This window comes from Schistocerca piceifrons, chromosome 3 (assembly GCF_021461385.2).
Source record: "Schistocerca piceifrons isolate TAMUIC-IGC-003096 chromosome 3, iqSchPice1.1, whole genome shotgun sequence".
Classification (NCBI taxonomy): domain Eukaryota; kingdom Metazoa; phylum Arthropoda; class Insecta; order Orthoptera; family Acrididae; genus Schistocerca; species Schistocerca piceifrons.
Window position 1 is genome coordinate 95,134,398 of NC_060140.1, and position 25,057 is coordinate 95,159,454.

At 37.9% G+C, this 25,057-nt stretch overlaps 1 protein-coding gene across 1 annotated transcript in view; it reads left to right on the forward strand.

The window, feature by feature from the left end:
- LOC124788421 (probable chitinase 10) overlaps window positions 1-25,057 on the forward strand; it is a 231,877-nt gene that overhangs the window by 170,233 nt on the left and 36,587 nt on the right. The window contains exons 31-36 of the mRNA XM_047255688.1: window positions 2,053-2,326; window positions 5,301-5,434; window positions 5,541-5,752; window positions 12,178-12,313; window positions 18,873-19,015; window positions 23,709-23,894. Of these exons, the coding sequence (XP_047111644.1) occupies window positions 2,053-2,326; window positions 5,301-5,434; window positions 5,541-5,752; window positions 12,178-12,313; window positions 18,873-19,015; window positions 23,709-23,894 (1,085 nt within the window). The remainder of the gene's footprint in view (window positions 1-2,052; window positions 2,327-5,300; window positions 5,435-5,540; window positions 5,753-12,177; window positions 12,314-18,872; window positions 19,016-23,708; window positions 23,895-25,057) is intronic.

The following is a 25,057-nucleotide window of genomic DNA, read 5'->3' on the forward strand; positions in this document are numbered from 1 at the left end:
GTAGAAGCAGAACATATTTTTGAATATGTCACTATATATACCACACAAACAGAATATGTTGCAAGCAACTGGACACTTATGACAATATTTGCCTTAGTTATTGAAACTGAACAGAGAGCTAATGTGTGTAAATGTTTGGCAGCATGACTAATAAATGCTGTGTGGAGGTATGACAGGCTGTCTGTTATACATTATCCTATGATTTATGTCTTATTTCATAACACTTAGAAGAACAGGAAATGGCTCTAATCATCACGTTATGTATATCCTCATTCAAGAAAGAATACTGCATAACTGGCAGATTATCGATTTTGCATTTTTCAGTCAGCTGATATCCTTGACTCTCAGCACATCTACTCTTACCACCAGAATATGAATTTTTTTAATTATCTGTAAATAAAAGAAACTGAAACAATACCGCGTATGTGACACAGCGGAAAAATAGGTGGAAATACCACATAAGTGCAAAAGAATGAAATACTGCATAACTAGATTTTTGTGGATGTAGGAAACAATTCCGCATAAATTCAAAAGTGCACACAGCCACAACACATTGTTATTGATTACTACTTGTCTTCCAATGTTCAAAAGTGGTTCTTTGGTTCTACCTTCAGTTCATGAAAATGGCAGTGTTTTACAAGACGATCTCTTTACTAAGGAAGAAATTGTTGCTCAGCTGAACTTAGCATATGAAAGTGGAGAATTCTTCTTGGGAGTGATTGATAGTGGTAAGAAAATTGTTTTATTTTAACACCACACTTCACTTATTGTGCACTTCAGTCCTTTTTGCTAAAGATGTTTTGAATACCCACTTGATTATAGGTCCTCACATAAATCCAGAACAAACAACAGACAAGAGCCATAGTAACATTGGTCTTTGGTATTATTAAGTTGATGCACAAACATTTCTTGTCTAGAAACCTTACTGACTGCATCCAAGAATGCTCAAAATGATACAGCAGTCACAGTTGCCACTGGAGATGACAGTACTTCTTCACATTTATTGCTACATGATGGTCTTGATTTCTTACCAGACAATTCAGATAACTTATTTGAAGTTGACCGAAGCAAGGATATTGAAAGTCGAGGCCAAGAATTTTGTGGTGATCTAAGCAGTGACAGAAAAAAATCAAGTAAGTGTGGCAAGAAATACCAAGATGTCCGAGAAAAATTTCCGAAAACGTTTACTTTACGAAACTGAACAAAGAAAGACGGAAAATCAAGAAAGCGAGATGGGATCATTTCCAACAACTTAAAACCATTGTTCCTACGGATTGTAATTGCTATTATGACAACATTCCTTGCAAATGATCATCTTGGACTTAACTGTTTCAGGAGTGACAGTGCAGTGTGGTTCTTTGTTCAGTAGTTTTTTCTTGAAGAAATCTACAGACATTATAACACCTATATGAACCATCTGTGTATTTGAAGTTGTTTCTGTGAAGTCTTTCAAAAGCGATGTTGGTGCTGTTTTTTCAGCACCAAAAACAATGTAGAAGCAGTAAGCCATACTGGAGACTGAGAAACAAATACCAAGTAAATAACATTCCTCTTCCGAAAATACTGAGACAATTCCACATATACGCCGCAATTAAGCTTTCTAACGAGTATCTTCTTTGTTTCACTTTCTGTTACAACCCAGAATATCATTGTAGTGCAACAATGCAAAGTTTATGTCCTTATGAAACATATAAGGTATTCTACAAAGTTTTTAATGTCTCCTGTAAAATTCATGTTTTGCTACATATGCAGTATTGTTTCATCACCGACAATATGCTCCTGATGTTGAAAAGGGAATGGTGCTTCAAACATGTCACACTTGATGAAATACTGAAGGGTAATTAAATGGTTAGTAGAGTCACTTGTTCACAACATAGGTGTGGTACCACAGAATTGATCCTATTAACAAAAAAACATGGCAATTTGATGTGCTGTATATCTCTGCTGTCCCCATTTTATAATTGATGTGGTAATGTTCTAGAATTTTTAGTCTCTTAAAGCAAAGAAACCCACCTCCATAGGATAAATTTATTAACTGATTACAATCCACAGCTACAGAAATGCCTCCCACATGGAGCACACCTGGCGGAGGGCAACCAACAATGTCAACTGAAGAGTGGATGTCATCAACATCTATTTCTAGCACTGAAATAACTGACGGTGGTCATCATAGCACACAAGACTCAGGTGGTGAAGTTACGTCTGTATCACCGGCTATTACAACTACAAACAGACCTGCCCATCCAGGGACATCATCATCTCCTCCTCCTCTTCCTCAAGGAGAATTTAAGGTGGTCTGCTATTTCACAAATTGGGCATGGTATAGGTAAGAAAACACATTGTTTATTTAATAATTAATAAAATAACTGAATTTTATATGAACAATAAGAAACATGACAGAAACTCAAGACTATGGACAGCTATACCTGGAAATTTTGTTGGTTGGATGTATAATTAGCAAATAAATGAGTAGATAAGTTGGAGCTCAGGGGTGCATTGTGATTTATTCATCTCATAACATATATAATTTGATTAGAGTATAGGAGACATATTAAAATATGGTTCATATAATTTCTCTGATATAAAACTATACTTAATAAGATGGAGTAGTATTTAAAAATTAATTTAACTTTTTGTGAAAAAATGTGTTTACATATTTACGTAACAAGACAGTTGATAAACTACATCCTGCTCAAATATACAGTCCATCATCACGAAATCTTCAACTTGAGTAATAGTATCACTGAAGCAAAGTATCATGTAGCTTTTTTTTTTTTTTTTTTTTTTTCAGTGACTCTAGGTTCATACTCCGGATATTCTTGGCTTTTAGTTGTAGATTTTCATTCCCGTATGCTGGGGAATAGCCTTCTCTGAGACTCCACCATAAATTTATTGATGCCCCTGAAAGTGGTTTTAAGTTTTGCTACAAACTTAATACTCGGCTCCTGATATTCTTTTAGCAATACAGTTTTAAGCAAATCTATATTAGGTTGCTTTATGAGACAGTGTCAGGGTGGAACATGGATTTTAGCAACTGAATTTACTCAGTATTCTTTGCCTTCCTTTGGTATTAGTTCATGCTGTAGCTCCCCTATGGCATGTGTACACTGGGGCATCTCCTTGAGCTGCTCACTGCAGTTAGTTACATGGGTCAAATATGGCCACCTAAGCACTTATTCAAGTTACTTTTTGCAGGTCAACAATTGGCATTTTGATTCCAGAATGAGATTTTCACTCTGCAGCGGAGTGTGCGCTGATATGAAACTTCCTGGCAGATTAGAACCGTGTACCCGACCGAGACTCGAACTCGGGACCTTTGCCTTTCACGGGCAAGTGCTTGATTGTTTGCAAAGGCATTTCTATGCTGATGTTGGCTTTCTCAGGACTATGCCACTTCTCAAGTCATTTGTAATGGGTTTCTGGGTTATATTTTTCCATCAGGCCCTCTTCATCTTGAGTCTTACCAGTCAAACTTACCTTTTTCATGCTTCACATATGCAGTTCTCTCATACTACTGGATAAATCTGTAATTTTTCTACGTGGTCTGCTGTAGTTTTGTTGTACACAATTAGGGTATGTTCTACTGATGATTTACAGCCTTAACAGCCTTTCTACTGATAATTAATTTTGTTTATTGTCCTACTTAGTCTTGATTAACTGTTACAGTAGAACCTGGAGATGGGATTAGGGTTGTGAAATGTGGTTAGTATACATGCTTTTATCCAAATTGCAGCTGCAACAGATTTTACTCACCATGAACAATCATAGGAAATTATTTTAAGAAAGTTCTGTATTTTCAGTGGAATTTATACAGCTTTGCTCATTGTCTCTTTGATATTTTCTTGAGAAATACCATTGAGTAAATAATTATGTTTTCATACCTTTCCTGTCAAAAACTGAAATTCTACTTGCACTGGACAGTTAAAGGTGCAGTTTCTGTCCTCTATTTATAACCCCATTTTGACAGTTTTCATAGTTTTCAAAACTTGTATAATAGGACTGCATCACTCAAGATTAATGTCATTTCTTCAGATTTGAAATTTTACATAAATATTCTTCTTGTTATTGCTAGGTTGCATATTTGGAGGTACCCTTCTATGCTACCATTAACTAATATGTTTCAGCAGTTACGTCTTTTCCAAATAATTTCAAGTAACTGGTAATGAAATGTGGCTGACAGGAACAGCAGAAAAATACATTAGATTTCCTTGTTTTTGGATTACTCTTGTGGGAGAAAAGTGCAAGATAAGAACATAAATGAAAACATTAAACACTACGAAGAAAGAGAGAACCCATTCAGAAATATGTTGTCAGTGGGATGAGGTTTACAAATGAAGAAGGAAGTAAAATTGGAATACAAAAGATGAGATTCCAATGAAGGAGTAATAACAAAGAACTGCAGACAGCCAGTGGCTCATAGATAAGATGATATTAGAGGGAGTCACATGTTTTGGTTGTAAACAATTTAAACTTAAAAAGGTTGAGAAATAGAGTGTACAATGGGAGAAGAAAGCACAAGAAGGGTTAGAGGAATAGGAAGAACTTCTAGATGATTTCATTCTTCTTTTGCTGTATCCTCCAACTAATATATGTGAATGTGAGTGCACTGAGTGTAGTGTTGCTGCGTGTGTGTGCTTGAATCAGCTGCCAACTGTATCAGCAGGGTCTGGCCACTGGAGGCTGCCTGTGGGAGACGTGTGCATGGCATGGTTTTCTGCCACGACATCTGCCGGCAATTCATGTGTATAAATCTGTGGAGCAGCGCTGACTGCCTCTCTCTGTGTTCTGCCAGTTGTACTGCTCACATCTGTTGTTTTGTGTTGTTATATGTGGATTCATGAGAGGCTTAATTCCTTTATTGTTCATAGGTTTAAGAATAAAGCCATACTTGTGTTACTTGGATTGCTTTCATGTGCTACTTGGTTACTACATGTTTCTTGCCTGAGCTTTGAAACCACAAGACACAGAAGACAAATATTCATGACCATTTCCTTAGTGTCTTTGCCATCTATGGTCCATATGTTCCAGTTCGGTAGTGGTGAGCAGCTGCTATTATTCAGCCCTAAACTGTATGTAGGAGCAAAGACAAAAATTTTGTTAGGTGATCATTTCAGAAAACATCCCACTGATGACCTGTGCTAACAGCAGCATCAAGTTCATTTTCATAGTTTCTGATAATAACAGTCTTTCCTTATCATGAAATAGTGTCCATACACTCTGTCATGTTATTTTATGCAATGTTTGTAGTCTGCATTACTGTGTACAAAATTGCATTGTGATGTTATTCTTCTTCCTTTCAGGCAAGGTGTTGGCAAGTACCTTCCAAATGAAATAGATCCTGATCTCTGCACCCATATAGTTTATGGGTTTGCAGTACTGAATGGAGATCGACTGACCATAAAACCACATGATACATGGGCAGACTATGACAACAGTAACTATTTGGCTTATGTTATTGCACTGCATGCAACACATTCTTGGTTTATTTGGACTTAAGGTGCAAACCCAGATATGAAAATCACGTATATTTCATGTTTCAGAATTCTATGAGAAGGTCACAGAATATAAGAAAAAAGGCATCAAAGTGCTTGTAGCTATTGGGGGATGGAATGACTCTGCTGGAGACAAGTACAGTCGGTTGGTGAATAATCCTGGTGCCAGAAGGAGGTTTATAGAAGATGTAATAGATTTTATTGAACAAAATAACTTTGATGGTCTTGATCTAGATTGGGAATATCCAAAGTGTTGGCAGGTTGGTATTTAACATTTAAATTTTTTTCTTTCTTCACACAGTTAATTGTAAGGTTAACTTCTGGAACACTTAAAATAAAACATTTGTAAGTGGAGATACTGACAAAGTCACTGCACAGTTTACTTAATTGAGTGATTTTGAGTGATTTCTGCTTCTTGTACCTTTCCAGTAGACACAGCAGTACCCCTGTGTTCATAAGGAAGGACAATTTTTGATTGCGTAGTCTATGAATCTTACTGTAGGCTTACGTATAGTGACAACGCCTACTGCATAATCTTGCCACTTTCTAGCTCAACAGCCACTTCCGTATCCTTTTTGAAAACTGCATCTTACATATGTAGTAATAATGGCATGGTATCTCAGCCTTATGACACTTAATTGCTTCTGTAGAACATGATCTACCACCTGTAGCTACTTGCCCACTTTTCTGACATTTGTGCACACCATTCTTGATCTGTGAGGCATTTCTTTTTCACAATTTTGACAAAAGTTCATGAATTCTCTTGTCCTTATTACACATCATAAGCATTCCCTTTTATTTTTTGACAGTTGTGTGTTATGTGGCCTTGTGATTCACATGAGAAACACTTTACATCTATAATGTCTCTAGATATATTTACAGCATCATTTGCATGATCAATTTCCCTTGCAGAACTATTTCTGATTCGTGCAATGAAAGCAACGCAATTCTCCTTTGTAATTCTGTCACCACAACTGTATCTAACCCAGTCCTCTACTCCTCACAATTGTCTGGACTCTGCTGTTACCCAAGGCCTAGGTGAAACAGACCCTACCTATGGAGTCAGCTAGCATTATAACACCTAAGCTTTCCATTCTGCTATTCTATTAGTGGAGAGTATTTTTAGAAAACCATGATATGGAAAGTATAGAGTGGCTTGAATTGAGAAATACCCTCCCCACTATTTACAGTGTATATAAACTACCTTGTAGAAAGTGTCGGAAGCTCTTTAAGGATGTCTGCAGATTATGTGGTTGTCTATAAGAAAGTAGCAATGCCAGAAGACAATATCAATTTGCAGAATGACATAAAGGGAACATATGAGTAATGCAGGTTCTGGCAGTTGACCCTGTATGTAAATAAAAGTAACATATTGCACATACATAGGAAAAGAAATCCACTACTGTAAAACAACACTATTGATGACAAATTGCTACCATAACATATTTAAGAGTAACTATCCAGAGTGACCACATAAAGCAGGCAATAGGAAAAGGAGATGACAGACTGAGATTCACAGGAAGAATTTTAAGAAAATGTAAATCACCCACAAAATAATTGGTTTACAAGACACTTGTTTGACCAATTCTTGTGTATTGTTCATCAGTCTGGGACCTTACCAGGTAGGACTGATAGTACAGGTAGAGAAGTTCCCCTGAAGAGTGGTACATTTTGTCATGGGATCATTTAGCTGGCATGAGAGCTTTACAGATATACTCAATGAACTCCAGTGGCAGGCACTACAATAGAGGTTTGGAGCATCATGAAGAGGTTTACTGCTGAAATTTCAAGATAGTACTTTCTGCCACATACATCTTGCAAAATGACTGTGATGAGAAAATTCGAGAAATTAGAGCTGATACAGAGAAGACTACTGACTTTTTCCCATGTGCCATTCACAGGTGGAACAGTGAAGGGGGGATGAGTTAGTGGTACCAGAAGTACCCTCTGCCACACACCATGACCTGCCATATACATCTTGCAAAATGGCCGTGATGAGAAAATTAGAGAAATTAGAGCTGATACAGAGAGGCCTACTGACATTTTTCCCATGTGCCATTCACAAGTGGAACAGCGAAGGGGGGATGAGTGAGTGATACCAGAAGTACCCTCTGCCACACACCATGACATGACTTGCAGAGTGCTGATGTGGATGTAGATGTATTGTGCCCAGACCTCCCACAGTGGTTTTCTGTCATGTAACCAACCTACACAGTATCCTTGTCCATCCCTATTTCATACTGCTGTCAACCCCTTGCTAATGGCTAATGTTCCTGCAATAGACCTAGATGCAAGAACTATACCAAACATCTTCACACTATCATCTTCTCCAGTCCTGTCACAGACATCACCTACCTCATCAAAGGCAGAATAGGGTCACCAGTGAAAGCAATCATGTGGTCTACAAACTTAGCTGCAGCCACTGAGCTTTAGTCTATTTGGACATGATAATTTGCAATCTGTCTGTCTGCATAAATGATCACCGCTGAATTCTTAACAGCCTGTGCCATCTTGATTCTTCCTACCAACACCAGCTTTTATGAATTGTGCAGGTGGGAACACTCCCTGCAACATATCATTCTTTCCCATAAGCCCGCTGACCTCAACGTTCTTTACTCCTTGCCCTTCACCTGTCTATCCCATTCCCTGCTCCCACTCCAGTACTATACATGTCTTCTATTCTGTCAACTGCAGATGCAGTTGCAGTATGGCCTTATTGTCAGGAGACACCAGAGGCCATGTTTACGTGTGTTGTGATTGTGTGCCTGTTTTCTACTTCTAATGAAGGACGTAGTCCAAAAGCTCAACATTTCCAGCATTGTTTTTCATTGTGTCTGCCTGTGACTCAGTGCCCCCTCTGTTAAAAAAACAGAAAAGCAAAAAATGGAAAATCATGTAACACAGTGTACCATCTACCTAATATGAATCTGACTGACTAAATATAATCTATCTGATGGGTCAGTATCAGTGAAAACTCAATTATTACACCATTCATATGCCATCAATTATTTTCTGTTTCCTTTCTCAAATAGGGGCCTTTTGTTATGTAAGCTAGCAGCATTATCATATTTTTGTGTGTTTTTGTGACCCATACTAATAGTATCCATTCTGAGGGTACTTGTTGGCCAAACTATCTCTCATTTTGTGAATTTATCAAGAGCAGACAAAGTTTTTGTACTATAATTTCTTACTGCCTTGATATTTTTCTTTTTGTAAGTGCCTGTCTGCTGTTTAATACTTACATAGACCAAATTTTCACACTACATCAAATTGCTCATAGTTTAGTGTATACTACATACTGCTGTGGTGATCTTAAATTTGTTTCATGATATTTAGAAATTAAGGACATTAAGCACCCTTGCATTAATTGTGTGTAGAAATTATTTGGTGATCTGCACAGTCAATATATTGCAGCTTTATGTTCTGACCAAATATGTTCAGTTAATGATATTTAGCAATTGAGGACATCAATCAGCCTTACATTAATTTTGTGCAAAGATTATTTGATGATCTGCAATTTTCTGTGGGACTGCACAGAAGTATTACCATTTTTACCCTCTACTAAAACACAAGAACTTGTCTGTAGTAAACTGTGTGCCCACTGCTCACTTAATTGGCCTACTTTTATGAAACTTGTCACAGAATAAGGAATATGGAACTATACATAAAATATAGGAAATTCAGCCACAGACACATAGCAGACTGATGTTTGAATCACAGGAACACATAACAGAAAACAGCACTCCATACTAGCTTTCAAGCACTAGTGTTTTTTCTGGCAAAACAAACACATTCCCACATACAGCCACGCAGACACCCAAATGCACACTCCCGTGGTCACGGCAAGACTAATTATTGATACTCGGTTATTGAAAGCAGTTGCCTGAGCTGATTAAGGGCAAGGGAGGGGGGGGGGTTATAGAGAAGAATGCAAGGAGGGGCTGATTAAGGGCAAAGGGGGGGGGGGTGCAGAGAAAGATGAGGATGAGGAAGGAGAAAGGGAGAGGAGTTGAAAAGGACAAGAGAGAACGTCAGCATGTTGGGGAGGGAGAGGAGGGAGGGGGGGGGGGGAGTGGAAGTGTGAATGGAGAAGGGCAATGCATGATCTGGATCAAGAAGGAGTGATATGGACAGAAGAGAGAAGGGAAAAGTTAAGGTTAGGCAGTGGGAACAGTTTAGCAGAGGCTTAGGCCAAGGGGGTTGTGAGAATGCAGTATATATTGAATAGACAGTTCCCATCTGCATAGTTCAGAGGTACTTGTGCAGGAAGGGAGTATCCAAATGACCCACATAACAAAGCAGCTGTTGAAGTCTTTTTTTGTGATGCACAGCATGTTTGGGAACTGGACAGTGAAGTTTGCAGTTTGCCACAGCATGGTGATGGCCATTTGTGCGAGTACACAGTTGGTTACTTGTCATACCCACATAGAATGCTGTACAGTAATTGCAGCATAGGTGATACATAACATGGTTGCTTTCAAATGTAGCCTGCTCTTTATTGGGTAAAAAATGCCTGTAACTGGACTGGGGTAGGAGGTGGTGGGTTTGTTTATGGAACAGGTCTTGCATGTGGGTTGACCACAATGAAATGACCTATGAGGTACAGGATGGGGAGTAGGATTGAAATAGGGATGGGCAGGGATGTTCTGTAGGTTGAGTGGGAAGCAGAACTGTACTCTGGGAGTGCTCATCAGTTAATAGTAAACAAGTTTACTGGTATCAGAGAAGCAGATGGCATGGGAGATTTGTTTATGGATGAGTGGGATGGGATACTGTTTGTCAGTAAAGGTTTTGGTAAGGTTATTGGTGTGTATCAACAACTCCTGCTTACCACGAGAGATGCAGCATCCACAGATGGTGAGGCTGATAAGAAGAGATTTTTTGATGTGGAAAGAGGGACAGCTATCAAAGCAGAGGTACTGTTGGAGGTTGGTGCTTTTCATATGGACAGACAACTCAACTCATTGAAACACATTCTTTGATGTTGATCTCCATTTCTCAGATGGCTCCATAAATATGTCTGTATCAGGCATACCAACCTATGACAGTGTCTCCAATTTGACAGCTGTCTCCTGTTCTATGTCAAAAAAATATCTTCCTTATGGCCTCACCATCCATGAATGCCACATCTGCAGTCAAAAACAGGAATTTTCAAGATATGTTGATAACATTACTAGAGCCTTTACTGGCAGACAGTATCCATTCAGATCATCCATAAACAAATCTCCCATGCCATCTGCTCCTCTGACACCAGTAAACTTGTTAACCAATCACTGATCAGCACTCCTCTGATCACTCACTATCACCATTGCTTTGAAAAGCTCGACATCCTCCACCAGGGAATACTCTCATTGTGTCCTGAGATGAGAGATATCCTACCCAGAATCCTACCCACTTTTGAAAAGTAGTGTTCTGCCACCTACCCAACCTACAGAATATCATTGTCCATCCCTATTTTAATCCTATTCCCCATTCTGCACCCTATTTATTCCATTGCAGTCAGCCCACTTTCAAAATGTGTCCCATTCTGTAAGCCACCACCTCCTGCAGTCCAATCACAGGCATTTCCTACCCAATAAAAGGCAGGGCCATATCTGAAAGCAGCCACGTTATGTATCACAAATGCTGCCATTACTGTACAACATTCTACTCAGGCATGACAAGTAACCAACTGCGTACTGACATTTATGGCCAGGACCAGACTGTGGCAAACCACAAACTTGATCATCCAGTCACTCAACATGCTGCATACCATAATACAAATGACTACACAAGCCAATTGGAAACTCCCTTCCAGCACAAGTTTCTCTGAACTATGCAGATTGGAGTTGTCTCTCCAACATATCTTGTGCTCTCACAGTCCCCTTGCCCAAATCTCTGCTAAACTGTTTCCCTTATCTCGTCTATCCACACCACTAGTTCTCCATCCAGATCATTCACTGATTTCTCTCGCCACTCTCCGCTCTTCCTCTCCCCCTCTCCCCCATGCAGGCATTCTCTCTCTCTCTCTCTCTCTCTCTCTCTCTTTTTGATAAACCCTCTGTGCTTGTTTCATCTTGTTGTGTAGCTGCACAGTCACCTGTCCAAAGACCTGCTCTTTCCCACTACTCATTCCTTGTGTCCTTCCCTAGCCCCTCCTCACCATCAGCTCAGGCAACTACTTTCAATAATTGAGTATAATTAATCGTCATAGCCATAGGAATGTGCATTGAGATGTCTGTGTCAAGTGTGTGTGTAAATTTGTGTACTTTTGCTAGAAAAAGAGCTGTTGTCTGAAAGCCAGAGTGAATGTTGTTGTCTGTGCTCTGTGCATCAACCCGCTGTGTGTGAGAAGTTGCCGTTCCTTTATTTTATGTATTGCTTCATCCAGAAATTTCCATTATTGTAATGAATATGTAACTGTGGTATTTGATGGAATACTGCAACCAAAATATTATTTCAGTTGAATTTAGAATTTGGTGTCTTTATTGTATTAGATATTCCTGTGTTACACTGACCAATTGATACTTATCTTGGTGCATTTTGATTATTACACAACACTAATACATTGTAACGTAGTAGCTATAAATTACAATGTAAAAAAAGATTTTACTGTCAAATTTCTTTTATCGGCTGTATTGTATAACATAAATAATTCAAATGTAGTCCACAGAACTGCCTAATTATGGTGAATTTCATTTAATAGGTAGACTGCAAGAAAGGACCGGATTCAGACAAAGAAGCCTTTGCTGCTTTTGTGAGAGAACTGAGGGCAGCATTCAACCCAAAGGGATTGCTGTTGACAGCTGCTGTTTCTCCTAGCAAGGCTGTTGTTGATGCTGGTAATGTGTCGTTAAATCCTCAAAATATTAACAACTTTAGCATCGAAACGGGCTTTTAAAACTATGCGCAAGACAGTGAAGTTACTGATTCAAAGCAGTAACATTCTAAAAATGGTTAATGAGTGCCTTCTAACCCAGAATTCCAATTTCCAAAATATGCATGTGTGGCTCATTAATATAGATCTTTTATCTACAGGATTCAAGCACAGACTGATTTTTTAAGTATAATATTGCATTTAATGCACCAACAAAACTTGAAATCAAGGCATATTCCACTATTAAGTGAAAACATAATTAATTCTGGAATGATTTAACCTCTTCTATGGTGCTGCATGATATTGAAAGTAATATTTCTACTAGGTTCAGTTGCTTTTAACTCATACACATTGCTTATTCTTTCCATAGTCAGTAAATTTAATGTAACAGTGTTTTAAGGAATATGTTGCAGTTCATGATTGATCCAATACACCAACCCTGCAATATTTTTTCTCCCCTTTCAGTCCTCATACATAGTTAGTCTTGTGGAACTCGCAACTAGTAACTTATATCCTGAAGCAAATTCAATCAAGAAAACTAATAAATTGTAAGACAGAATTGCTGGCCATTACTTACATTCAGGATGTGAAATGTGTAGGACTGCCAATAGACACATGTAAAAGTAAAAGAGGCACTCTTCTTAGCTTTTGGAAGTAATAGTTCCTTCCTCAGAGAGGAGAGAGAGATAGGTTGGGGAAGGTAAAAATGAAGGGTAAGTCACTCAGACCCAAGGCTGAGAGGGACCTACCTATAAAGAGCATGAGAGCAGACAAGGCTATCCATCCTCCTCACTCCTCGAGTGTGTGGGATCTACGCCATATAAGACTAACAGGAGTACTGATTTTATAAAGGGACCCCAGAAATTAAGTTACACTTTATTATGACAGGTCAAGTAACTTTTATTGAATACTGCACTATACTTGTAACTGACCCAGTTACATAACAACATTTTTCAGCATAGTCACCAAGTCTCTGATAACAACTGTCAGAATGTTCTATGAACTATTTGGTTCCTTGAGAATAGAAATCCTCTCATTGGTCAAGGAGCTGTTTGAGAACCATTGTGTGAATGTTCTCATCATTAGAAAATCCTCCCCATGTTCTTTCAGATTGCCAAAAAGATGGAAATCATAAGGCGCAAGATCTTCCCTTCCTTCTGATCAGCATCTTATGTGCAGCCTTGGTTAGAATGTTGGCACCATTTCACCATGGCTGCAAGCAACACTGCAGTTTGTCCATATAAAGCCAGAATTTCATGGTGAATTGGAGTACAATTTTGACTTTTGCTTACAAGAGTAATACAATTCCACATACTTCAACTTTTGGGTATACATTTCCAGTTGCCATGCCATTTCAATCCTACACTGTGGTGCACATACAACAGCACAACTGTGCATGCAGAAAAGCTGTACACCCACTTGGGAAAGTAGGCAGGATTGGAAAGTGTTGTGAGCTTGTACTTAATATATGATACTCGTGTTTAGAAAAAGAAACCATATTAGTTTATTGCTCATAGGCATCACATGATGAGAATTGCCAGGCGGTTGAGAGAAGGTTGCTCCAATAGCCCCAGACCCACCTCTGAGGAGAAGAAAATGCCAAGGTAAAGAAACTAAGCCACTTAATGAAACTAAGCCACTTAATGTCTGCTGTTGGTGGCAGCTTAGAACGGAAGAGGAAGACGTTTTTCGGCCGCAGCTCCAAGAGCCTTCACTCTCACAAGTCAGGTGATCCTGCAATGTGATCTGATTGGCAGGACAGCTTTGCTGACAATACAGCCTATTGCAGCTTGAGCTGTTCGATTGTTGTTGTTTTAGCAGAAAGGTAAATGACAAAAAGGCAGTCCCTTTGTAAAATTTAAATAATAAACATTTCTCACATCTGGGGCCTGTAGGCACAATGTACGTATATCTTCTTCTCTCTCCCTGTAAGAATTCTCCATGGTTGAATTCGACAATCGCACTGGGGTAAAATATTTTAATTCCATTTAACATTTCAAGTCTTGGAGTGTGAGTATAATTGTTGCATCACAGTATGGTGACAGCATAGGACTGTAATGGTGCCAGTATTACAAAGGTAACCAAAGCTGGTTTCATGTATGGTTTTAACGAGTGCAAGTAACTGAAACACTCATATGACAAGGATTAGGATATAATGTAAAAATAATCAATACATATTTACAGATCAGTTTTTAAGGTCAATAAATGAAGTGAATGATTGAATTCTAGCATTATTAGAGGAGGTAATGGACCCAGTGTGATTTGTAATAGAATAAAGGCCACATGACATTGAAGGCCATCTCGTCAGACTGCATTCAGTTTTTTAAGACTATGTGAGCACGCAGTGTTCAACGTCCTTACAATCTCAAGGAAACCCCCGGGGTAGCACCAATTTGTTGCCAGCCTGAAAAAGGGTAGATTGAAATCACTGAATAGAGTTTTGAAACACAACTGTTAGTTCACAATTAATCAAGGAGGATGGAAACATTATAAGTAAAATTTATTTCAAGTTTATTAGTACCACAGCTTACATCATCTAAGTAACATTGTAACTATTTAATAGACCAAAGAAAAGTTCAAAACTGAACCTATATTAATGTGCAGAAGGCACCAAGCCATCTCCCTTGATTAAATCTTTCTGAACATCGAGCAGAACTATGAATGAAATTAAATAGATTTAACTAACAAAAGCATAAAATGCCAACCACAAACCATGGATACTTGTCATTGAATTAATGCATCTCATAAACAAATAATAAATCGTATGATAAACAACTGAATGATGAATCCTACAGCTCAAATTTATATGATTGCAAAAGCAAGGTAATTCAGTTCAGTTAAACTGAATGGAAAGATTGTAAAAATAAATCATGACAATGAAATATCAAATGAACATATAAGGGCAGTGATAAAAGACTATTGTTTGGAACAGTCACAAAAATAAGCATTTCATAAGACAAATACAAAACAATAGTTCTAATTAAAGAAAACATTTCTAGGTGAGGTTGAAAAATTACGAATCATGCCAGTGGAAAAATAAAATTTGCCATTAACTTGTGCACTTCACGTTGGTACAGTCTACTGGAACTGGCCAAGGCATGTAATCAGCTGCTGTGGCTGTGCACATTCTACTATGAGGGTGGTTTGAAAAGTTCTTGGAATCACGACGAGAGGTCAGCACTAGCTCAACGAGTTGTTCACGTGATATTCATTGGGCTGTTTGGTGATGGTTTGATAGTGGTTTCAGAGTTCTTATAGTTGGGCAGAAAACTGAAATTTAGGTCCAGGATATAACACTACTATGCTTTGAAAAGAAGGCGGACTGATAAGATAAGTAATGGGGAGGTTCTCTGCAGAAGACAGGAAGGAGGGACAGAATGACAGGAAATGTGCTAAGACATCAGGTACTAACTTCCTTGGTACTAGAGGGAGCTATAGAGGGTTAAAACTATAGAAGACAGAGATTGAAATACATCCAGCAAATAATTGAGGATGTAGGTTGCAAGTATTACTCTGAGGTGAAAAGACTGGCAGAGGAGAACTATTCATGACAGTATGTAAATTTCTATTTTTCTGCCCAGTTTGATGGTGGCTAGTCATAAGATCAAATAATCTCCTTCTTGGTACAGCAGCAGCCTAGCATTCTTTCAGCTACAGAACTGTTGCTTTTGTGTTGCAATTGCATTGTTCTGCTGAACTCCCTTCCAAATAAATTCAATATTTTAACCAGGTTCTACACTTCATTTGAATTTACTTCATATGACAACTTCTCTACCTCAAAAGGGGAAGGCACTTTGTAACCGTAAACAACCTCATAGGGACTTAAACCCGTTATTTCACGTACCCTGTCATTGTATGACAAAATCACAAATGACAATATAAGATCCCAGTCTTGGTGAGGATTGTTCACATAAGAAGACAACATCTTAATTATAGCTTTATGAATGTGTTCAACCCTGCCATTACTGTTAGAGTGAAATGGCATAGCTCACCATTTTTTTTAAGTAGCTGACATACATGTACCATAAGAATGAACATGATGTTTGTCCCTTGATCTGTTCCAATGGTCTCTGTACTCTCAAATGACATTACCTTGAGTTACAAATGCTTTCACAATTGTCTCAGCTGGCATATCTTCAGTGATTATCATAATAAGAAAGTGAGAAAACTTGTCAGTGGCAGATAAAATATATCTGGGATTTTGGTCCATTATGGGAAACAGTCCCACGATATCAAGGGCTGTGATTTCCAAAGGTCCTGCTGCCTCAAGCAAAGTTTGAAGAACTATATTTGATCTTCATCCTTGCCCTCTCTTATCACAAGGGAGACAGTTTGAATATAATCTTCTCCATCTTTGTTTTGTTGTGTCCGCTATTAACAGTGTGTGATGCACACTTGCATGGGACTTTTGCCATTACGGCATGCAAGTAAGCTGTCATAACAATGTTACAGTATACACCACCTGCCAGTAACCTTTGGAACTACTATCTGTTCTGCAAGAATTTTTTTCTTAAATACTCACTAAATGCCATCACTTATAATAAAAGCTGGTGAGGCAGCCAAATTCTTACACTCAGGATTGGACTCTTGTGCCTTTTTTAGTTCCTCAATAAGACATCAACTACTAGCAAGATCTTAATTTTCATTCTCAAGGCATTTGCTTTCTGATTTAACTTGCCAGTCTTGTAATTTGATCATGTAGTCATATTTAACAAATTTTAAGGCCCGTCTCGCAAGTCTGCTGCTGGGATCTTTTAAACTCAGAATCCATTGTAAAGCTGCATGACCTGTAATTGTTGTCCATATAGGTCACACTGAAAGTAGTGAGTGCCAGAAACAAGTTCCAGAAGTTTCTTTTCTATGGCACTCTAGTTTTACTCAGCTTGATTCAGAGGATGTAATGCATGACCAAATGGTTATTCTTCACCCTCTTGTATTTGACTCAAAATGCAGCTGACAGTGACAGTACTAGCACAACATTTGGATAAGCCAAAGCAGGTGATGTTGTAAGAATTTCTTTCAGTTTTAATGTGGTACTCTTGCAGCCCATTGACCAAACAAAATGAGTTTCCTTCTTTAGTAATTTCTTGAGAGGTCTTAAGGTGGCTGCATAGTTCTCCATGAAATTTCGACAGTAATTTGTTAACACTAGAAATGAATGCAGTTCTTTTAAGTTTCATTGTGGTGTAAATACATTTGTTTCATTCTTGAATTGCAGGTCTTGTCTTACAACATCTGCTGGAATTATGCAGCCTAGATAGTGTACTTGGGATTGCATGAAACTAAACTTTTCTAATTTCAAATTTAGGTCAGCATTACTAACATGAATTAGCACATTTCTTAATCACTCTTCATGTTCTCTCAACACACTTGAAAAGACAATTATGTCATCTGGGTACACTAGACACATGATCAGCCTTAAGCTTTGTGAAAGTAAATTAGCAAAATGTTGAAATGTGGTATGGGCATCTTGATGGCCAAAGGGCATCCTTGGGTAGTTGTAATGCCCAGTAGTGGGGTATGGACCTGTTACCTCATCCATCTGAAAGCAACTCAGTTGCACTTGCATGACATTTGTGTAAAGCCTGCATAAAAAGACAATTGCACTGTTGTCACCAGCAGTTGTTACTTACAAGCAGAATCAATCTGAGAATGTGGAGCAGCTGCCTTGAAGAAACATTGTGGGATTTACGTGATACAATCCCAAGAGCCACATATTCAACAGATAAGCCAGGAACATCTAAAGTGCCATACTCATAGAAATCAATTCATAAAATGAAAAACAAATGATCTGAAAATAAAAGTATTTATGAAGCATAGGGAAAATGAAGTGTTATTTCAGAATAACTATCATAATGGTTTAACAACAATTAACATTTCAGTAATTCAGAATCAATTATCAGATAGGTCTGTGCAGAAATATTAGTTTATGCTGTTGAGACAAAACCTGTACTTTATTTCTCACAGTTTTTGACAGGACAACGGGCAGTAGAAATTTCAATAATGGACTTCGATTTTTTTGTACACTATTCAATTATTGTGAGGTCACTACGAAGTTTATATCATTATGGTAGAAACAATAGTGACTAAAAATTAATAGATCAAAAGGAAATTTCACTTAAGAAATGTATATAGTTATGAGAACAACTTCTGGCCAGTACTTACAGGCAAAATATTAGCATGGTACTGCCAAAAACATGTACAAAACAACACAAAATAAAAATCTTTGTCTTTCTCATGCTCACAACGGTTGCATACCTCTCATCCTGGGGTCAGAGTGGCTACCCTTCCATTTTAATCTTGCCTAGTCTGTACCTTCCAAACGAAGGAAGTAATACTTCCAAAAGCTTTTATATGTGACTATCAGCAATACTAAAATTTTATATGCTGGATGAAAGTACTGTATAATGATTCTGACTCATAATTTTATGCTTTTGTTTATGTCTTTCTTACTGGTATCAAATCACTTCTGTGAGAACAATTTCTATGGAGAGAATATTAATTATATCTGTTAATGATTGCAGGTTATGATGTTCCAACACTTTCCCAGAATCTAGACTGGATTGCAGTGATGACATATGATTTCCATGGACAGTGGGATAAGATAACTGGCCATGTGGCTCCAATGTACACACATCCAGAAGATGTTGATGTCACATTCAATGCTGTAAGAATTCATAAAAGTTATTAATAATTCTGTTTAATTGTATCAAAGTAGGAAAATGATAAAAGCTTTTACCAGGTGTACCGGTATAAAATGAGCATTTTTTTTCTTTTTTTTCTTTTCTTTCTCTCTCTCTCTCTCTCTCTCTTTTTTTTTTTTTTTGAAAATGAAACACTAATTTTGAACTGAAAAGTAAAAACATTTTATTCAAAGTACTGACCATTGCTTTCTATACATTTTGACCACCTTTCTGGCAATCTGTGGACACCATGCCAATAGAAATGTTCGTCTTTTGAAGCAAACCAATCAGACACCCAATTTTCGACTTCTTCATAGGAATTGAAGTATTCCTCAGCCAATGTGTGTCCCATTGATGAAAACAAATGGTAGTCAGAAGGGGCCAAATCTGGTGAATACGGCGGGTGGGGTAGCAGCTCCCAGCCAAGTGTTTTGATTGTATCCTGAACCAGTTTTGCTTTGTGTGCAGGTGCATTGTCATGTAAAAAAAATTACTTTGCCATGTCTTCTGGCACATTCTGGTCTTTTTTCGATCAATGCATAGTTCAAATTGATCATTTGTTGTCAGTAGTGATTAGTATTCACAGTTTCACCGGGTTTTAGTAGCTCATGATACACCACACCTTTCTGATCCCACCAAACACAGAGCATTGTCTTCTTGCCAAATCAATCTGGTTTTGCAGTCGATGTTCATCATTGTCCTGGGTTAACCCATGATTTTTCCCGTTTAGGATTCTTAAAATAAATCCATTTTTCATCACCAGTAACAATTCAATGCAAAATTGATTTTCTTTCATGTCTTTAAAGCAAAATTTGACAAATGGTTTTTCGGTTTTCCATCTGTCTTTCAGTCAATTCATGTGGTACCCATTTTCCACACTTTTGGATCTTTCCCATAGCTTTCAAAAGGTCAGAAATTGTTTTTTGTGCAACGTTTAGCATTGCTGCCATTTGCTTCTGACTCAAAGTGTCATACTCATCCAATATTGCATGCAATTCGGCATCTTTGACCTTTTTTGGTGGTCTTCCACGTTCTTCATTTCTTACATCAAAATCATCTTGTGCATATTGCGTCTGATAGAGCATGATCACCATATGCCTCGACAACCATTCAATGCGACTCTGCAGCACTTTTTTTTTCAAATGAAAACAAAAAATTAATACTTTCCGCAAATCATCACTTTCTGGTACAAAATTCGACATTGTTACTTGCTGAAAACATATGATGTTGTTTGTTCCATGACTTGATGTATACTAAATATCTTTGACAGATGTCATACAAACCAAACAAAAAAATTAAGGCTCGTTCACAACAAATGTTCCCTGTTGAAACATTTGTACCTTAATGCTCATTTCATACCGGTACACCTGGTAAATTACACAATAGTAGACAGTTAAGAGACTAATATGACTTGTGTCTTGAAGTAGTTTTTGGCCAGAATAAGGAAGTATGAAGTGACTAAGTATCTGTTGATGTAGAACTAAACATGATTTATACAGTTATATACACTGCCAGGGAGTACACCATTTTAGAGGTTTCTAGTTCACTCAAGGTTTTTTTTTGCAACAGTGCATATGGAGTGCATGAAATGATTGTAGTTGCAGATAAATGTCACAAGTAGTTCTGAGGTGCCAGGTATCAACCCATGTTGAAACACCCGTATTAGTATGTGGTGTAGCCTCCACAAGTGGCAATGCAGGCACTGACTCTGACATCTAGTTCATCACACAGATGGCAAATACTGTCCTGGGATATGTTACATCATGCCTGATTGGCGTTTTCACATAGTTCTATAAGAGTTGTTGGTTGGCGAGTCGCACAATTCACTTCTCACCCTATCGTATCCAACAGGTGCTTGTTGAAGACAAGTCTGGAGATTTTACTGGCCAAGGAAGTTGCTGCACATCTTGCACAGCATGGCAGTCTGTGGACAAGCACTATACTGTTGGAACAACACATCATCTTCCTGTTGCAAGAATGGCAAAAGAACAGGTCTAACAACATTCTGCACTGGTTAGCATCCCCTCCAGGAACATTAAATGTGAACAAGATTTATACTTTATTGCATTCCAGACCATAAAGCCTTGTGTGGGTCCATTGTGTCTTACATGAATGCACTGTATGAGACAACTTTCACTGGGTCTACATTGTGCATTCAAATAACCATCACTTGCATGCAGGCAGGATCTGCTTTCATTGATGAAGACCACGGTGTGTCATTCCATCTTCCATGTGGTCGTCTGATGTGACCAGTTGAGCTGTGCATGTCAGTGGTGTGGCATGAGTGAAAGACAGTTTGTTTTGACACGTCTGGGCTCACAAGGCCTCTTATCAATTCTGTTGTAACTGTATGATCAGCCACTGCTGCCCTTATAATATGATGATCCTGGTGGGCATCTGTGCTGCATGGATGCCCAGAATCTCATCTACAGGTGTGAGAATGCTCACATGACCACTGATACCAGCATTGTTGGGGAGCTGATGCAGCACGTCCAACTTTTGTGGTAGCTCTCTGAAAGGACAACCTTGCCACTCAGAAGGCTCCAGTTTGACCCCTTTCAAACTCACTCAGTTTGCTGCCACAGTTTGACCCTTTCAAACTCGCTCAGTTTGCTGTAGGAAGCATGAGTTTATCTCCAAGGCATGGTTGCTTGCTTGCTTCTCATGTTTCCACAACAGTGAACCTTCTGGCTGTGAGTATTCCCTATTAAAGCATTGACACAGATGGCATTCTGACTGCTATGCCTCTGTGCTATGGTGGATGATGTCGAAACATTATCAGTACATCTACTATCGCCCAAGGTGGCACATGCCATCATTGGATCAAAATCAACATTGTGTACTAAATTTTTTCCTTGCAGTGTATATTTCACACACTAATGTAATACTATTCCAGTAGTCTTCAGTTGTGACTCATTTCTTTCTTTTTTTCTTTCTTCCCCCATTAGTACTTACATCCTGCTATAATCAAATAATAGTTAATAACTCTGCATTGTCTAGACTTGGTAAATAAGAAATAGAATTTATTTTATTGGTGTCACGTAAATTTTCTTGAAAATGCAGTTTCATTTATCTGTTGGGGAAAAGAATGGAATTAGATTGCTGAACTACATTTGCACTTAACTAGTCAGTACTTTGAAGATAAAGTGAACAATCACCTCAGTGTTCATTTTCTTTGCACTGGAGAGAAACTGTAAAGTATATGGGTAGTTCTGTGTCTGTTTTGTGAGGTGATATTAGGATCTAAAAGGTATCTTTGGTTCTCGTTTTATAAAAATGTCCCCTCTTCCTATTGCATGCCATTGTGTATTGCAATGGGAACAGCAATCCAGCAAGTTCTTCAAAATAACTATGTGTTAATGTATGAGTTGCTGTACAATCTGCTGTAGCCCTTCTGGAATACAGTAACAAAAGCTAACAGTTTTGTTTATTATGTATTTTTTCATCTTCTAATACATAGATAAATATATAAACATGGCAGTTTAATTGAACAATTACTTAGTATCACTTTAATAAAGACTGTTTTCATTTTTAGATTGTGTCACCATCTCAAAAATTAGTAACGGAGAGCATGAGTCAACTATAATCTCTTTAAGATTCCATTCCCCATTTCACTGCACAATATTCTTTTAATAGACTTCATAAAGAGAAAGTAACTGTTGTTGGTATTTTTGGAAAGCCTTTTTCTAATAACAAATTAACATATTATAGGGATAAAATAATGTAAAATTTTCCTACAAAAATTGTCTCTTGTTTAATTTTAAATTAATTTACTGTTTTATCCACCACTGTTCAGGAGATAGTTACTATTATCAATATACTGTAATGATAGTTACTAAGGCTTACTACAAAAATCATTTTTTTCAAAATATTAACCAACACTAATGTGAATAAGCATTAAATGCGGATATCAGTCTCACATTTCTGAAAAACAAACTTCAGCGCAACTTGTGTTGATATGAGCAGTTCTGTCTCTATTTTGTGAGATTTCATTGGGATCTAGAAGGTATTTTTGTTTGTTGTTTTAAAAAGTGTTTTTTCTTACTATTGCACAGCTTTATGTATTGTATAGGAAACAGCACTGTCTCATCAAACACATAGGTTCCATTTTCACATTCTTTAAAGAATACTTCTCCTTACTTATTATGAAAGTAGAGCATGTGTGTATTTATATACAGCTATGACATGTGTGATTTATTTTTTTCTCCTTATTGGTTCATTCTTCCTAGAATAAACATTCAGATTCTGTAGGTTTATCTTTCAAACCAGAAAGGAAGAAACAACACAGTGAAAGCACTCACTACAATGACTATAATACAGATAACACTAACTCCATTCATTATCAATCTGTGTTCTTAATGTGTTGAAGCAGTTTTGCACTTTATTATTTCATAGACTCTCTGAAAACATTTTGGCCTTAACTGTAATTTCTTGATCAACATGTACATTTTTCCACCCAAGATTTATAACTGCCCTCTAACACAATACAACAGATGGTTTTATTTATTTATTTTATTGTGGAAATGAGGATAACCAGTCTCTCACACAATAAAGTACAGAAATCAAAATGACATCTAGTATGTGAAGTGCAAATATTCTGTTAATTAAAAGTTGTGCTTTTTATGCGATATTATGAGAAATTGACAGAAAATGTAATTACTGTTTTCTTGTTCACAGAATTTTTCAATCCACTACTGGATTCAGAAGGGAGCCAGCCCCAAAAAAATAGTGATGGGAATGCCAATGTATGGACAGTCATTCAGTCTTGCTGACAACTCAGACCATGGCTTGAATGCACCAACATATGGGGGAGGTGAAGCTGGAGAGTCTACGAGAGCACGTGGATTCCTTTCCTATTATGAGGTAAATGAGGGTGAGGTGATGGAGGTAGATTTAAGTTTTTGTGTCCTCATATTGATTACCTTGTTACCACAACAAAGAGTTTAACATTCTACTTGGGAGCAGGTAGAAACAAAGTTCATGACCACTTGTACAGAGAGTGATGTAGAGCCTATGCAAAGACCATTGGAAATAAACAGACCATTCCTTGGGTCTCTACTGACAGACTTCATAAAATGAGTGACTGACCAGCAACAAAGTCCACAGTACAGCATATGTTTTCATAAAGCAGGATAAATACATCCAGTGAGTAATCAAAATGTGGAACAGTAAACAGGCAAGAACAAATTCTGACCATTTATAAGATGCACTAACTTCATAAAAAGTAAGAGGGGGGATGCGATTCTGACGGCTGCAGTATTTATTCACAGTGTGAACAGTATGTTGCTAGCAGCTGCACCCACATCACATGCTGATTCCACCCTTCACAGCACTACAGGGCAACTTTTTCGCAGGAGAGTCTGAGAAAATTATGAGAAATGACAGACAAGTATCAATAACAGAACAGATTATAATACCTGTACATTCGTTAGTAACCACATGTGGGGTAGTTGCTATGTTGTAGTAAGAGCACTCGTCGCAATGGCAAATGAGGTAGTAATGGTTGGTTGGTTTGTGGAGGTTGAAGGGACCAGACTACAAAGGCCATCGGTCCCTGAGGTAGTAATAACAATATGTAGTCAGCCCACAGTGTGGCAGACAACTCTTCAGTTTACTTCTGGACAACTAGAATTGGAGATCAACCTTACTATGGGGTGCAAACAGACCACAGTATTCCTATATCTCTGCTTATTGCACATTGTAGGTCACAGAGTATGGGTGCTGAAAGACCACTGTTAGAAAATTCGCTCAGAACAAGATGTGGTTTGGATTCCACTTAGATCCCCTTTGCCTGGTATGATTAATGGGATAGATTAGAGTCACACATGTCACCAAAGTGGTTCGCAATTGCACCAGGCTGTTGAGCCACATGGAACTATTACTACTACAAGACATCATACAAAATGGCCTCCTAGACTGGTGCGGCATGGTACACATTGATACATGCCAATCATAGAATATGTGCATTTTTAAAAACCACATGAGAAGATACATACTGCTTGTCAACTGGGTTTGGTTCAGGAAGA